Source organism: Oncorhynchus kisutch, linkage group LG15, assembly GCF_002021735.2.
Source record: "Oncorhynchus kisutch isolate 150728-3 linkage group LG15, Okis_V2, whole genome shotgun sequence".
Taxonomy (NCBI): Eukaryota; Metazoa; Chordata; class Actinopteri; order Salmoniformes; family Salmonidae; genus Oncorhynchus; species Oncorhynchus kisutch.
In genome coordinates, this window is record NC_034188.2 from 2,764,186 (window position 1) to 2,780,612 (window position 16,427).

General features: G+C 45.8%; 1 protein-coding gene across 1 annotated transcript; it reads left to right on the plus strand.

Annotated features, from left to right (window-relative positions):
• Nucleotides 1-14,545: 14,545 nt before the first annotated feature.
• Nucleotides 14,546-15,628, plus strand: LOC109884821 (neuropeptide Y receptor type 2-like). Its single transcript, XM_031791362.1, has one exon. The coding sequence runs from the start codon at nucleotides 14,546-14,548 to the stop codon at nucleotides 15,626-15,628; it is 1,083 nt and encodes a 360-aa protein (XP_031647222.1).
• Nucleotides 15,629-16,427: the final 799 nt, after the last annotated feature.

Here is a 16,427-nt window from a genome sequence, read left to right on the forward strand (position 1 = left end):
GTGATAAACTGCATCCAGTTTGCTGAGTAGAGTGTTGGAGGCTATTTTGTAGATGACATCGCTGAAGTCAAGGATCGGTAGGATAGTCAGTTTTACGAGGGGATGTTTGGCAGCATGAGTGAAGGATGCTTTGTTGCGAAATAGGAAGCTGATTCTAGATTTAATTTTGGATTGGAGATGCTTAATGTGAGTCTGGAAGGAGAGTTTACAGTCTAACCAGACTCCCAGGTATTTGTAGTTGTCCACATATTCAGTCAGAACCGTCCAGAGTAGTGATGCTAGTCGGGCGGGAGGGTGCGGGCAGCAAACAGTTGAATAGCATGCATTTAGTTTTACTAGCGTTTAAGGGCAGTTGGAGGCCACGGAAGGAGAGTTGTATGGCATTGAAGCTCGTCTGGAGGTTAGTTAACACAGTATCCAAAGAAGGGCCAGAAGTATACAGAATGGTGTCGTCTGCATGGAGGTGGATCAGAGAATCACAAGCAGCAAGAGCGACCTCATTGATGTATACAGAGAAGAGAGTCCGCCCAAGAATTGACTGCCAGAGGTCCGGACAACAGGCCCTCCGATTTGACACACTGAACTCTGTCTGAGAAGTAGTTGGTGAACCAGGCGAGGCAATCATTTGAGAAACCAAGGCTGTCGAGTCTGCCAATAAGAATGTTGTGATTGACAGAGACGAAAGCCTTCGCCAGGTCGATGAATACGGTTGGACAGTAATGTCTCTTATCGATGGCAGTTATGATATCATTTAGGACCTTGAGCGTGGCTGAGGTGCACCCATGACCAGCTCGGAAACCAGATTGCATAGCAGAGAAGGTATGCTGAGATTCAAAATGGTCGATGATCTGTTTGTTAACTTGGCTTTCGAAGACCTTAGAAAGACAAGGTAGGATAGATATAGGTCTGTAGCAGTTTGGGTCTAGAGTGTCTCCCCCTTTGAAGAGGGGGATGACCGCGGCAGCTTTCCAATCTTTGGGGATCTCAGACGATACGAAAGAGAGGTTGAAAAGGCTAGTATTGGGGTTGTAACAATTGCGGTGGATAATTTTAGAAAGAGAGGGTCCAGATTGTCTAGCCCAGCTGATTTGTGAGGGTCCTGATTTCACAGCTCTTTCAGAACATCAGCTATCTGGATTTGAGTGAAGGAGAAATGGGGGAGGCTTGGGCAAGTTGCTGTGGGGGGTGCAGAGCTGTTGACCGGGGTATGGGTAGCCAGGTGGAAAGCATGGCCAGCCATAGGAAAATGCTTATTAAATTCAATTTATCAGTGGTGACCGTGTTTCCTATCCTCAGTGCAGTGGGCAGCTGGGAGGAGGTGCTCTTATTCTCCATGGACTTTACAGTGTCCCAGAACCTTTTGGGAGTTTGTGCTACAGGATGCAAATTTCTGTTTGAAAAAGCTAGCCTTTGCTTTCCTAACTGCAACTTAGGGTTGAAGGATAATGAGATGGTAAGGAGTTTCCTGTTAGGGTTGAAGGAGAATGAGATGGTAAGGAGTGTCCTGTTAGGTTTGAAGGAGAATGAGATGGTAAGGAGTGTCCTGTTAGGTTTGAAGGAGAATGAGATGGTAAGGAGTGTCCTGTTAGGGTTGAAGGAGAATGAGATGGTAAGGAGTGTCCTGTTAGGGTTGAAGGAGAATGAGATGGTAAGGAGTGTCCTGTTAGGTTTGAAGGAGAATGAGATGGTAAGGAGTGTCCTGTTAGGTTTGAAGGAGAATGAGATGGTAAGGAGTGTCCTGTTAGGGTTGAAGGAGAATGAGATGGTAAGGAGTGTCCTGTTAGGTTTGAAGGAGAATGAGATGGTAAGGAGTGTCCTGTTAGGGTTGAAGGAGAATGAGATGGTAAGGAGTGTCCTGTTAGGGTTGAAGGATAATGAGGTGGCAAGGAGTTTCCTGTTAGGGTTGAAGGATAATGAGATGGTAAGGAGTTTCCTGTTAGGGTTGAAGGATAATGAGGTGGCAAGGGTAAGGAGTTTCCTGTTAGGGTTGAAGGATAATGAGGTGGTAAGGAGTTTCCTGTTAGGGTTGAAGGATAATGAGATGGTAAGGAGTGTCCTGTTAGGGTTGAAGGATAATGAGGTGGCAAGGAGTTTCCTGTTAGGGTTGAAGGATAATGTGGTGGTAAGGAGTTTCCTGTTAGGTTTGAAGGATAATGAGATGGTAAGGAGTTTCCTGTTAGGGTTGAAGGATAATGAGGTGGTAAGGAGTTTCCTGTTAGGGTTGAAGGATAATGAGGTGGTAAGGAGTTTCCTGTTAGGGTTGTTTGGCCCTGTCTGGGGGTGTCCTCGGATGGGTCCACAGTGTCTCCTGACCCCTCCTATCTCAGCCTCCAGTATTTATGCTGCAGTAGTTTATGTGTCGGGGGGCTAGGGTCAGGTTGTTATATCTGGAGTACTTCTCCTGTCCTATTCGGTGTCCTGTGTGAATCTAAGTGTGCGTTCTCTAATTCTCTCCTTCTCTCTTTCTTTCTCTCTCTCGGAGGACCTGAGCCCTAGGACCATGCCCCAGGATTACCTGACATGATGACTCCTTGCTGTCCCCAGTCCACCTGGCCGTGCTGCTGCTCCAGTTTCAACTGTTCTGCCTTCTTATTATTCGAACATGCTGGTCATTTATGAACATTTGAACATCTTGGCCATGTTCTGTTATAATCTCCACCCGGCACAGCCAGAAGAGGACTGGCCACCCCACATATGCTCTCTCTAATTCTCTCTTTTTTTCTCTCTCTCTGAGGACCTGAGCCCTAGGACCATGCCCCAGGACTACCTGACATGATGACTACTTGCTGTCCCCAGTCCATCTGATCGTGCTGCTGCTCCAGTTTCAACTGTTCTGCCTTATTATTATACGACCATGCTGGTCATTTATGAACCTTTGAACATCTTGGCCATGTTCTGTTATAATCTCCACCCGGCACAGCCAGAAGAGGACTGGCCACCCCACATAGCCTGGTTCCTCTCTAGGTTTCTTCCTAGGTTTTGGCCTTTCTAGGGAGGTTTTCCTAGCCACCGTGCTTCTACACCTGCATTGCTTGCTGTTTGGGGTTTTAGGCTGGGTTTCTGTACAGCACTTTGAGATATCAGCTGATGTACGAAGGGCTATATAAATCAAATTGATTTGATTTTGATTTGATTTGATGGTAAGGAGTGTCCTGTTAGGGTTGAAGGATAATGAGGTGGCAAGGAGTTTCCTGTTAGGGTTGAAGGATAATGAGGTGGCAAGGGTAAGGAGTTTCCTGTTAGGGTTGAAGGATAATGAGGTGGTAAGGAGTTTCCTGTTAGGGTTGAAGGATAATGAGGTGGCAAGGGTAAGGAGTGTCCTGTTAGGGTTGAATGAGGTGGCAAGGGTAAGGAGTGTCCTGTTAGGGTTGAAGGAGAATGAGGTGGCAAGGGTAAGGAGTGTCCTGTTAGGGTTGAAGGATAATGAGGTGGTAAGGAGTTTCCTGTTAGGGTTGAAGGATAATGAGATGGTAAGGAGTTTCCTGTTGGGGTTGAAGGATAATGAGGTGGCAAGGGTAAGGAGTTTCCTGTTAGGGTTGAAGGATAATGAGGTGGTAAGGAGTTTCCTGTTAGGGTTGAAGGAGAATGAGATGGTAAGGAGTGTCCTGTTAGGGTTGAAGGAGAATGAGATGGTAAGGAGTGTCCTGTTAGGGTTGAAGGAGAATGAGATGGTAAGGAGTGTCCTGTTAGGTTTGAAGGAGAATGAGATGGTAAGGAGTGTCCTGTTAGGGTTGAAGGAGAATGAGATGGTAAGGAGTGTCCTGTTAGGGTTGAAGGATAATGAGGTGGCAAGGAGTTTCCTGTTAGGGTTGAAGGATAATGAGGTGATAAGGAGTTTCCTGTTAGGGTTGAAGGATAATGAGGTGGCAAGGGTAAGGAGTTTCCTGTTAGGGTTGAAGGATAATGAGGTGGTAAGGAGTTTCCTGTTAGGGTTGAAGGATAATGAGATGGTAAGGAGTGTCCTGTTAGGGTTGAAGGATAATGAGGCGGCAAGGAGTTTCCTGTTAGGGTTGAAGGATAATGAGGTGGTAAGGAGTTTCCTGTTAGGGTTGAAGGATAATGAGATGGTAAGGAGTTTCCTGTTAGGGTTGAAGGATTATGAGGTGGTAAGGAGTTTCCTGTTAGGGTTGAAGGATAATGAGGTGGCAAGGGTAAGGAGTTTCCTGTTAGGGTTGAAGGATAATGAGGTGGTAAGGAGTTTCCTGTTAGGGTTGTTTGGCCCTGTCCGGGGGTGTCCTCGGATGGGTCCACAGTGTCTCCTGACCCCTCCTATCTCAGCCTCCAGTATTTATGCTGCAGTAGTTTATGTGTCGGGGGGCTAGGGTCAGGTTGTTATATCTGGAGTACTTCTCCTGTCCTATTCGGTGTCCTGTGTGAATCTAAGTGTGCGTTCTCTAATTCTCTCCTTCTCTCTTTCTTTCTCTCTCTCGGAGGACCTGAGCCCTAGGACCATGCCCCAGGATTACCTGACATGATGACTCCTTGCTGTCCCCAGTCCACCTGGCCGTGCTGCTGCTCCAGTTTCAACTGTTCTGCCTTCTTATTATTCGAACATGCTGGTCATTTATGAACATTTGAACATCTTGGCCATGTTCTGTTATAATCTCCACCCGGCACAGCCAGAAGAGGACTGGTCACCCCACATATGCTCTCTCTAATTCTCTCTTTTTTTCTCTCTCTCGGAGGACCTGAGCCCTAGGACCATGCCCCAGGACTACCTGACATGATGACTCCTTGCTGTCCCCAGTCCATCTGACCGTGCTGCTGCTCCAGTTTCAACTGTTCTGCCTTATTATTATACGACCATGCTGGTCATTTATGAACATTTGAACATCTTGGCCATGTTCTGTTATAATCTCCACCCGGCACAGCCAGAAGAGGACTGGCCACCCCACATAGCCTGGTTCCTCTCTAGGTTTCTTCCTAGGTTTTGGCCTTTCTAGGGAGTTTTTCCTAGCCACCGTGCTTCTACACCTGCATTGCTTGCTGTTTGGGGTTTTAGGCTGTGTTTCTGTACAGCACTTTGAGATATCAGCTGATGTACGAAGGGCTATATAAATAAATTTGATTTGATTTTGATTTGATTTGATGGTAAGGAGTGTCCTGTTAGGGTTGAAGGAGAATGAGGTGGCAAGGAGTTTCCTGTTAGGGTTGAAGAATAATGAGATGGTAAGGAGTGTCCTGTTAGGGTTGAAGGATAATGAGATGGTAAGGAGTTTCCTGTTAGGGTTGAAGGATAATGAGGTGGTAAGGAGTGTCCTGTTAGGGTTGAAGGATAATGAGATGGTAAGGAGTGTCCTGTTAGGGTTGAAGTATAATGAGGTGGTAAGGAGTTTCCTGTTAGGGTTGAAGGAGAATGAGATGGTAAGGAGTGTCCTGTTAGGGTTGAAGGAGAATGAGATGGTAAGGAGTGTCCTGTTAGGGTTGAAGGAGAATGAGATGGCAAGGGTAAGGAGTGTCCTGTTAGGGTTGAAGGATAATGAGGTGGCAAGGGTAAGGAGTGTCCTGTTAGGGTTGAAGGATAATGAGATGGTAAGGAGTGTCCTGTTAGGGTTGAAGGGTAATGAGGTGGCAAGGGTAAATCTCTAGAGGAGATCTGCATGGAGGAATGGGCCAAAATACCAGCAACAGTGTGTGAAAACCTTGTGAAGACTTACAGAAAATGTAATTGCCAACAAAGGGTATATAACAAAGTATTGAGATAAACTTTTGTTATTGACCAAATACTTATTTTCCAACATCATTTGCAAATAAATTCATTATTTTTCTCTCATTATGTCTGTTATAGTTGAAGTGTACCTATGATGAAAATTACAGGCCTCTCTCATCTTTTTAAGTGGGAGAACTTGCACAATTGGTGGCTGACTAAATACTTTTTTGCCCCACTGTATATTATTCATAGCCGTCTATTTACCACCACAGACCAATGCTGGCACTAACACCACATTCAACCAACTCTATAAGGCCATAAGCAAACAAGAAAATGCTCACCCAGAAGCGGCGCTCCTAGTGGCCGGGGTCTGCAGGCATATTTTTACCAGCATGTCACATATGCAACCAGAGGAAAACAAACTCTAGACCTACCTCACACTCCACACACAGAGATGCATACAACGCTCTCCCCTGCAGTCCATTTGGCAAATCTGACCATAATTCTATCCTCCTGATTCCTGCTTACAAGCAAAAACTAAAGCAGGAAGTACCAGTGACTCGCTCAAAATGGATGCAGTCAGATGAAGCAGATGCTACGCTACAGGACTGTTATGCTAGCACAAACTGGAATATGTTCCTTGATTCCCCCAATGGCATTGAGGAGTACACCACCTCAGTCATCGGCTTCATCAATAAGTGCATTGACGACGTCGTCCCCACAGTGACCGTACATACATATCCCAACCAGAATCCATCGATTGCAGGCAACATCCACATCGAGCTAAAGGCTAGAGCTTCCGCTTTCAAGGAGCGGGACACTAATCCGGACGCTTATAATAAATCCCGCTATGGACGAACCATCAAACAGGCAAAGGGTCAATACAGGATTAAGATTGAATCCTACTACACAGCTCTGACGCTCGTCGGACGTGTTGCAGGGCTTGCAAACAATTACAACTACAATGGGGAACCCAGCCGTGAGCTGCCCAGTGACACGAGCCTACCAGACGGGCTTAATGCCTTTTATGCTCGCTTCGAGGCAAGCAACACTGAAGCATACACAAGAGCACCAGCTGTTCTGGATGACTGTGTGATAACGCTCTCGATAGCCGATGTGAGCCAGACCTTTAAACAGGTCAACATTCACAAAGCCGTAGGAACAGACGGATTACCAGGACGTGTACTCAAAGCATGCGGGGACCAACTGGCAAGTGTCTTCACTGACATTTTCAACCTCTCCCTGACCGAATCTGTAATACCTACATGTTTCAAACAGACCACAATTGTCCCTTTGCCCAAGGAAGTGAAGTAAGCTGCCTAAATTATTACTGCTCCGTAGCACTCACATCGGTAGCTATGAAGTGCTTTGAAAGGGTGGTCATGGCTCCCATCAACAGCATCCTCCCGGATACCCTAGACCCACTCCAATTCGCATGCCGCCAAAACAGATCCACAGATGACACAATCCCAATCGCACTCCACACTGCCCTTTCACACCTGGACAAAAGGAACACCTATGTGAGAATGCTGTTCATTGACTACAGCTCAGCGTTCAACACCATAGTTCCCACGAAGCTCACCATTATGCTAAGGAGCCTGTGACTAAACACCTCTCTCTGCAACTGGATCCTGGACTTCCTAACGGGCCACCTCAAGGTGGTAAGGGCAGGCAACAACACGTCTGCCACGCTGATCCTTAACACTGGGACCCCTCAGGGGTGCATGCTTAGTCCCCTCCTGTACTCCCTGTTCACCCACGACTGCATGGCCAAACACGACTCCAATACCATCATTAAGTTTTCTGACGACACAACAGTGGTAGGCCTGATCACCGACAACGATGAGACCGCCTATAGGGAGGAGGTCAGAGAACTGGCAGTGTGGTGCAAAGACAGCAACCTCTCCCTTAATGTGAGCAAGACAAAAGAGCTGATCGTGGACTACAGGAAAAGGCGGGCCGAGCACGCCCCCATTTTCATCGACAGGGCTGTGGTGGAGCAGGTTGAGAGCTTCAAGTCCACATCCTTGACGTCCACATCACCAACAAACTAACATGGTTCAAGCACACCAAGACAGTCGGGAAGAGGGCATGACAAAACCTATTCCACCCCAGGAGACTGAAAAGATTTGGCATGGGTCCTCAGATCCTCAAAAGGTTCTACAGCTGCAACTTCGAGAGCATGGTTGCATCACTGCATGGTATGGAAACTGCTTGGCCTCTGACCGCAAGGCACTACAGAGGGTAGTGTGTACGTCCCTGTACATCACTGGGGCCAAGCGTCCTGCCATCCACGACCTCTATACCAGGCGGTGTCAGAGGAAGGCCCTAGAAATGGTCAAAGAATCCAGCCACCCTAGTCATAGACTGTTCTCTCTGCTACCGCACGGCAAGCAGTACCTGCGCACCAAGTCTAGGACCAAGAGGCTTCGAAACAGCTTCTGCCCCCCAGAAGTCATAAGACTGCTGAACATCTAACATCTAATGGCCACCCACTATTTGCCCCCCTTCTACACTTCTGCTACTCTCTGTTATTATCACTTTATGTGCATATTACCTCAATTACCTCGACTAACCGGTGCCCCCGCCCATTGACTCTGTACCGGTACCCCCTGTATATAGCCTCCACATTGACTCTGTACCGGTACCCCCTGTATATAGCCTCCACATTGACTCTGTACCGGTACCCCCTGTATATAGCCTCCACATTGACTCTGTACCGGTACCCCCTGTATATAGCCTCCACATTGACTCTGTACCGGTACCCCCTGTATATAGCCTCCACATTGACTCTGTACCGGTACCCCCTGTATATAGCCTCCACATTGACTCTGTACCGGTACCCCCTGTATATAGCCTCGCTATTGCAATTTAGTGCTGCTCTTTAATTATTTGTTGTTATCTTTTTATTATTATCTAATCTCTTAGAATTCTTTTGATCTGTTTTCTTAAAACTGCATTTTTGGTTAAGGGCTTGTAAGTGAGCATTTCACTGTAAGGTCTACATCTGTTGTATTCGGCGCATGTGGCTAATACAATTTGATTTGATACTGTGTCTTTACGATATTCTGAGAGTTTACTCTGTCTTTACGATATTCTGAGAGCTTACTCTGTCTTTACGATATTCTGAGAGCTTACTCTGTCTTGACGATATTCTGAGAGCTTACTCTGTCTTTATGATATTCTGAGAGTTTACTCTGTCTTTACGATATTCTGAGAGTTTACTCTGTCTTTACGATATTCTGAGAGTTTACTCTGTCTTTACGATATTCTGAGAGCTTACTCTGTCTTTACGATATTCTGAGAGCTTACTCTGTCTTTACGATATTCTGAGAGTTTACTCTGTCTTTACGATATTCTGAGAGCTTACTCTGTCTTTACGATATTCTGAGAGCTTACTCTGTCATTACGATATTCTGAGAGCTTACTCTGTCATTACGATATTCTGAGAGCTTACTCTGTCTTTACGATATTCTGAGAGTTTACTCTGTCTTTACGATATTCTGAGAGCTTACTCTGTCTTTACAATATTCTGAGAGCTTACTCTGTCTTTACGATATTCTGAGAGTTTACTCTGTCTTTACGATATTCTGAGAGTTTACTCTGTCTTTACGATATTCTGAGAGCTTACTCTGTCTTTACGATATTCTGAGAGCTTACTCTGTCTTTACGATATTCTGAGAGCTTACTCTGTCTTTACGATATTCTGAGAGTTTACTCTGTCTTTACGATATTCTGAGAGTTTACTCTGTCTTTACGATATTCTGAGAGTTTACTCTGTCTTTACGATATTCTGAGAGCTTACTCTGTCTTTACAATATTCTGAGAGCTTACTCTGTCTTTACGATATTCTGAGAGTTTACTCTGTCTTTACGATATTCTGAGAGTTTACTCTGTCTTTACGATATTCTGAGAGCTTACTCTGTCTTTACGATATTCTGAGAGCTTACTCTGTCTTTACGATATTCTGAGAGCTTACTCTGTCTTTACGATATTCTGAGAGTTTACTCTGTCTTTACGATATTCTGAGAGTTTACTCTGTCTTTACGATATTCTGAGAGTTTACTCTGTCTTTACGATATTCTGAGAGCTTACTCTGTCTTTACGATATTCTGAGAGTTTACTCTGTCTTTACGATATTCTGAGAGTTTACTCTGTCTTTACGATATTCTGAGAGTTTACTCTGTCTTTACGATATTCTGAGAGTTTACTCTGTCTTTATGATATTCTTATATTACAATGTACTGGTCTAGTGACTATTTTGATCAGAGATCGCAGGGTCAAGATTCCCTAGCTAAAACAGACAATGACGTTTAGTGACACTAACAATTATAATTTATCCTATTTTGCTGCTTGTTTACGAAAGAGAGAGAGAGAGAGAGAGAGAGAGAGAGAGAGAGAGAGAGAGAGAGAGAGAGAGAGAAGGCACACACACCATATGTGCGCTACACTCTGCTCAGTTCTCTTCTCTGCTCACGAGGAGCTTCAGTATTTTCACTTGTTCCGTGCAACATCTCATTTGAAGACTCGTTTACCAAGGAGCCTGCGACTAAGAGGGGGAAAGGTGAGTATTTGAACGGGTGGATAGGCTACTGAAGACGTATGCAGTTTACCTGTACAATAATATAGAACTGATTTGGAGCGTGCGTTGACATGATTAAAAATGACTGTTGATTTTTCGGTTGATCATTTGATGATCAAAGCGAGACGGTATCACAGTTAATAGTTTAGGGATCAGAAAGACCCGTCCGTAGCTTGACGCAACCACTTCCATCATCTCCTGTTTCAGTGCTACACAGCGTGATGGATTCTGGTTCAATGTATTAGCGCTGCCTTTGGTAAATAGAGGCTACTGAGTCATAATTAAATAACATCCACACAGACTAAACCCAACACACAATAAGGAGAATGAAATTACGCGTGAATCTTGAGGAGTAATGTAATGGACATACACAAAAATATTCCAAATTGGTGAAGTGAAATGAAAAAAAATTACTTGTTTCAAAAAATGTAAAACTGAAAAGTGGTGGGACCATATGTATTCAGCCTCTTTGCTATGAAGCCCCTGACTAAGATCTGGTGCAACCAAATTACCTTCAGAAGTCACATAATTAGTTAAATAAACTCCACCTGTGTGCAATCTAAACTCCACCTGTGTGCATGATCTGTCACATGATCTCAGTATATACACCTGTTCTGAAAGGCCCCAGAGTCTGCATCACCACTAAGCAATGGGTACCACCAAGCAAACGGCACTATGAAGACCTTGGAGCTCTCAAAACAGGTCAGGGTCAAAGTTGTGGAGAAGTACAGATCAGGGTCGGGTTATAAAAGACTCAAACACATGGAATAAGGTGCTCTGGTTAGATGAGAATAAAATTGAGCTTTTTGGCCATCAAAGAAAACGCTATGTCTGGCGCAAACCCAAGTCACTGTAAATGGTGAGTTGACTTCTGCGTGTTATATATACGTTTATTGGAATCAAATGCCTGCTCTTTACAAAGCCCTGGAGGCAATCACTAAGCACCTAATACTTCAGTCTCAGTGTCACGCCCTGACCTTAGAGATCCTTATTATTCTCTGTTTGGTTAGGTCAAGGTGTGACTCGGGTGGGAAAGTCTATGTTTTCTATTTCTCTGTTTTTGCCCGAGTGTGGTTCCCAATCAGAGGCAGCTGTCTATCGTTGTCTCTGATTGGGGATCATATATAAGTTGTCATTTTCCTTTTGGGTTTTGTGGGATCTTGTTTTCTGTTTAGTTTTTAGCTTTTTGTCTTTTTGTTTTGGTGTCATCAATAAAAAGACGATGTGTACGCCTACCACGCTGCCCCACTCTTCATGCTACCAACGAGAGCCGTTACACTCAGTATAGCCTGCATAATAAACACAAACCCAGATGTATTCAAATGCCTTATTTCTGACCCAGACGCATGCAGCATGCTTCTGATTCCATATTTCAGTCGGAATTCTTTCTGGCATTCCAGAACACATTCCATTTCTATCTGTGTTTGTCTCCCCTGGAGTTGGGAGGGCTGGAGGCTGAGGCTGGAAGGGTTGAGGTGCTGGGAGGATGAGGTCCTGGGAGGATTGGAGGCTGAGGCTGGGAGGGATGAGGTGCTGGGAGGGTTGGAGGCTGAGGCTGGGAGGGATGAGGTGCTGGGAGGGTTGGAGGCTGGCAGGGATGGGGTGCTGCGAGGATTAGAGGCTGAGGCTGGCAGGGATGAGGTGCTGAGAGGGTTGGAGGCTGGCAGGGATGAGGTGCTGGGAGGGTTGGAGGCTGGCAGGGATGAGGTGCTGGGAGGGATGAGGTGCTGGGAGGGTTGGAGGCTGAGGCTGGGAGGGATGAGGTGCTGGGAGGGTTGGAGGCTGGCAGGGATGAGGTGCTGGGAGGATTGGAGGCTGAGGCTGGGAGGGATGAGGTGCTGGGAGGGTTGGAGGCTGAGGCTGGGAGGGTTGGAGGCTGAGGCTGGGATGAGTTGCTGGGAGGGTTGGAGGCTGGCAGGGATGAGGTGCTGGGAGGATTGGAGGCTGGCAGGGATGAGGTGCTGGGAGGGTTGGAGGCTGAGGCTGGGATGAGTTGCTGGGAGGGTTGGAGGCTGGCAGGGATGAGGTTCTGGGAGGATTGGAGGCTGGCAGGGATGAGGTGCTGGGATGTTGGAGGCTGAGTCTGGCAGGGATAAGGTGCTGGGAGGGTTGGAGGATGGCAGGGATGAGGTGCTGGGAGGATTGGAGGCTGGCAGGGATGAGGTGCTGGGTGGGTTGGAGGCTGAGGCTGGCAGGGATGAGGTGCTGGGAGGATTGGAGTCTGGCATGGATGAGGTGCTGGGACGATTGGAGGCTGGCAGGGATGAGGTGCTGGGAGGGTTGGAGGATGGCAGGGATGAGGTGCTGGGAGGATTGGAGGCTGGCAGGGATGAGGTGCTGGGAGGGTTGGAGGCTGAGGGTGGGAGGGATGAGGTGCTGGGAGGGTTGGAGGCTGAGGCTAGGAGGGATGAGATCATATCAGATAATAGATCATATCAGATCATATCAGATAATAGATCATATCAGATAATAGAGCAAATCAAATCAAATCAAATTTTATTTGTCACATACACATGGTTAGCAGATGTTAATGCGAGTGTAGCGAAATGCTTGTGCTTCTAGTTCCGACAATGCAGTAATAACGAACAAGTAATCTAACTAACAATTCCAAAAAACTACTGTCTTATACACAGTGTAAGGGCATAAAGAATATGTACATAAGGATATATGAATGAGTGATGGTACAGAGGAGCATAGGCAAGATACAGTAGATGGTATCGAGTACAGTATATACATATGAGATGAGTATGTAAACAAAGTGGCATAGTTAAAGTGGCTAGTGATACATATATTACATAAAGATGCAGTCGATGATATAGAGTACAGTATCTACGTATGCATATGAGATGAATAATGTAGGGTAAGTAACATTATATAAGGTAGCATTTTTTAAAGTGGCTAGTGATATATTTACATCATTTCCCATCAATTCCCATTTTTAAAGTGGCTGGAGTAGAGTCAGTGTCGTTGACAGTGTGTTGGCAGTAGCTACTCAATGTTAGTGGTGGCTGTTTAACAGTCTGATGGCCTTGAGATAGTAGCTGTTTTTCAGTCTCTCGGTCCCAGCTTTGATGCACCTGTACTGACCTCGCCTTCTGGATGACAGCGGGGTGAACAGGCAGTGGCTCGGGTGGTTGATGTCCTTGATGATCTTTATGGCCTTCCTGTAGCATCGGGTGGTGTAGGTGTCCTGGAGGGCAGATAGTTTGCCCCCGGTGATGCGTTGTGCAGACCTCACTACCCTCTGGAGAGCCTTACGGTTGAGGGCGGTGCAGTTGCCATACCAGGCGGTGATACAGCCCGACAGGATGCTCTCGATTGTGCATCTGTAGAAGTTTGTGAGTGCTTTTGCTTTTGGTTATCAGATCAGATCATAGATCATATCAGATCATAGATCATATCAGATCATAGATCATATCAGATCATAGATCATATCAGATAATAGATCATATCAGATCAGATAATAGATCATATCAGATCAGATCAGATAATAGATCAGATCAGATAATAGATCATATCAGATCAGATCAGATAATAGATCAGATCAGATAATAGATCATATCATATAATATATATCAGATAATAGATCATATCAGATAATAGATCATATCAGATAATAGATCATATCAGATAATAGATCATATCAGATCATAGATCATATCAGATAATAGATCATATCAGATAAAATAGATCATATCAGATCATATCAGATAATAGATCAGATCAGATAATAGATTGGATCAGATAATAGATCATATCAGATCATAGATCATATCAGATAATAGATCATATCAGATCAGATAATAGATCATATCATATAATATATATCAGATCATAGATCATATCAGATAATAGATCATATCAGATAATAGATCATATCAGATCATAGATCATATCAGATAATAGATCATATCAGATAAAATAGATCAGATAATAGATCATATCAGATCATAGATCATATCAGATCATAGATCATATCAGATCACATTTAAAGTTGTGCACTGTTTATGGAACAGGGTGCCATTTGGGACTTATTTTTATCTGATTGTTTTTGAGCCAGTAATGATTCAGTATTTTCCTCAAGTTCACCGTCCAAGAATCTATAGGATCCAGACCAGCATGCATGTGGTGTCCACTGAATGTAAATTACTAGAAGCTAATTAGCGACCATCTACCTAGTTCTTCTTGTGCAATGAACCCCCCTCCCTCCTTCCTTCCTTCCCTCCCTCCCACCTTCCTTCCCTCCCTCCCTCCCTACCTCCCTCCCTCCCACCAACAGCACGGCCGACCGAGCACCTGACCTGCCAGTCCACATGGACACCACCTTCACCCACATGCAACAAGGCATCCTGGGTAACGACAGTCTCAGCCTCCACCTCGACCGGCCAGGGTTCCACTCTGACATCACCAAGCATGTAGGAGTCCAGACTGCTTTGATCACAGCGTATAGTCTGATCATCCTACTGGGTCTAGTAGGCAACGCACTTGTCATCTACATGATCATCCGCTTCCGGAACATGAGGACAGTCACTAACTTCTTCATAGCTAACCTGGCCCTGGCCGACCTGTTGGTGGATACATTGTGTTTACCGTTCACACTGGTTTATACCTTGCTCGACGAGTGGAAGTTCGGCGCGGTGCTGTGTCACATGGTCCCGTTCTCCCAGGCGCTGAGCGTGCACGTATCGATCCTGACGCTGACCGTCATCGCTCTGGAGCGCTACAGGTGTATCGTGTTCCACCTTGGCCAACGCCTCACCTGGCGAAGCAGCCTGCTCATCATGGCTCTCACCTGGACGCTGTCCGCCGTGCTGGCCGGCCCGCTCGCCATCTTCAGAGAGTACCGTCAGGAGGAGATCCCGTCCATCAACCTGAGGATCTCAGTCTGCTATGAGAAGTGGCCTTACGGCAGCAGCAGAGACGGAGTCATTTACAGCCTGTCTATGTTACTGCTGCAGTACGTGCTGCCACTCTCCATCATCAGTTATGCCTACATCTGTATCTGGGTGAAGCTGAAGAACCACGTGAGTCCAGCGAGCCGCATCGACGCCATTCAGCGCAGGAAGAAGACCACCAAGATGCTGGTTATGGTGGTTGTAGTCTTCGCCACATGCTGGCTACCCTTCCACGTGTTTCAACTAGCCAGTGACCTAGATCTGGTCCTCAGCTTAAGACAATACAAGCTCATCTATACACTCTTCCACATGGTAGCCATGTGCTCCACCTTCGCCAACCCGCTCCTGTACGGCTGGATGAATAAGAACTACAGGAATGGGTTCCTCATGGTGTTCAGGTGTGAGGCTAAACCAGACAGTATTCACCCTGAGGGATCCTTCAGGACCCGGTCACTAAGGAGGATGTCTCTGAATGGAGGACACCCTCCTACGGCCGTCTGATTGGTTGATTGGTCTGCCGTCTGATTGGTTGATCGATCTGCTGTCTGATTGAGGCTGCTGTGTGGAGTGATATTAGTACCATTACAAAGGGAATCTGAGGCTGCTGTGTGGAATGATATTAGTACCATTACAAAGGGAATCTGAGGCTGCTGTGTGGAATGATATTAGTACCATTACAAAGGGAATCTGAGGCTGCTGTGTGGAGTGATATTAGTACCAATACAAAGGGAATCTGAGGCTGCTGTGTGGAGTGATATTAGTACCATTACAAAGGGAATCTGAGGCTGCTGTGTGGAGTGATATTAGTACCATTACAAAGGGAATCTGAGGCTGCTGTGTGGAGTGATATTAGTACCATTACAAAGGGAATCTGAGGCTGCTGTGTGGAGTGATATTAGTACCATTACAAAGGGAATCTGAGGCTGCTGTGTGGAGTGATATTAGTACCATTACAAAGGGAATCTGAGGCTGCTGTGCGGAGTGATATTAGTACCATTACAAAGGGAATCTGAGGCTGCTGTGTGGAGTGATATTAGTACCATTACAAAGGGAATCTGAGGCTGCTGTGTGGAGTGATATTAGTACCATTACAAAGGGAATCTGAGGCTGCTGTGTGGAGTGATATTAGTACCATTACAAAGGGAATCTGAGGCTGCTGTGTGGAGTGATATTAGTACCATTACAAAGGGAATCTGAGGCTGCTGTGTGGAATGATATTAGTACCATTACAAAGGGAATCTGAGGCTGCTGTGTGGAGTGATATTAGTACCATTACAAAGGGAATCTGAGGCTGCTGTGT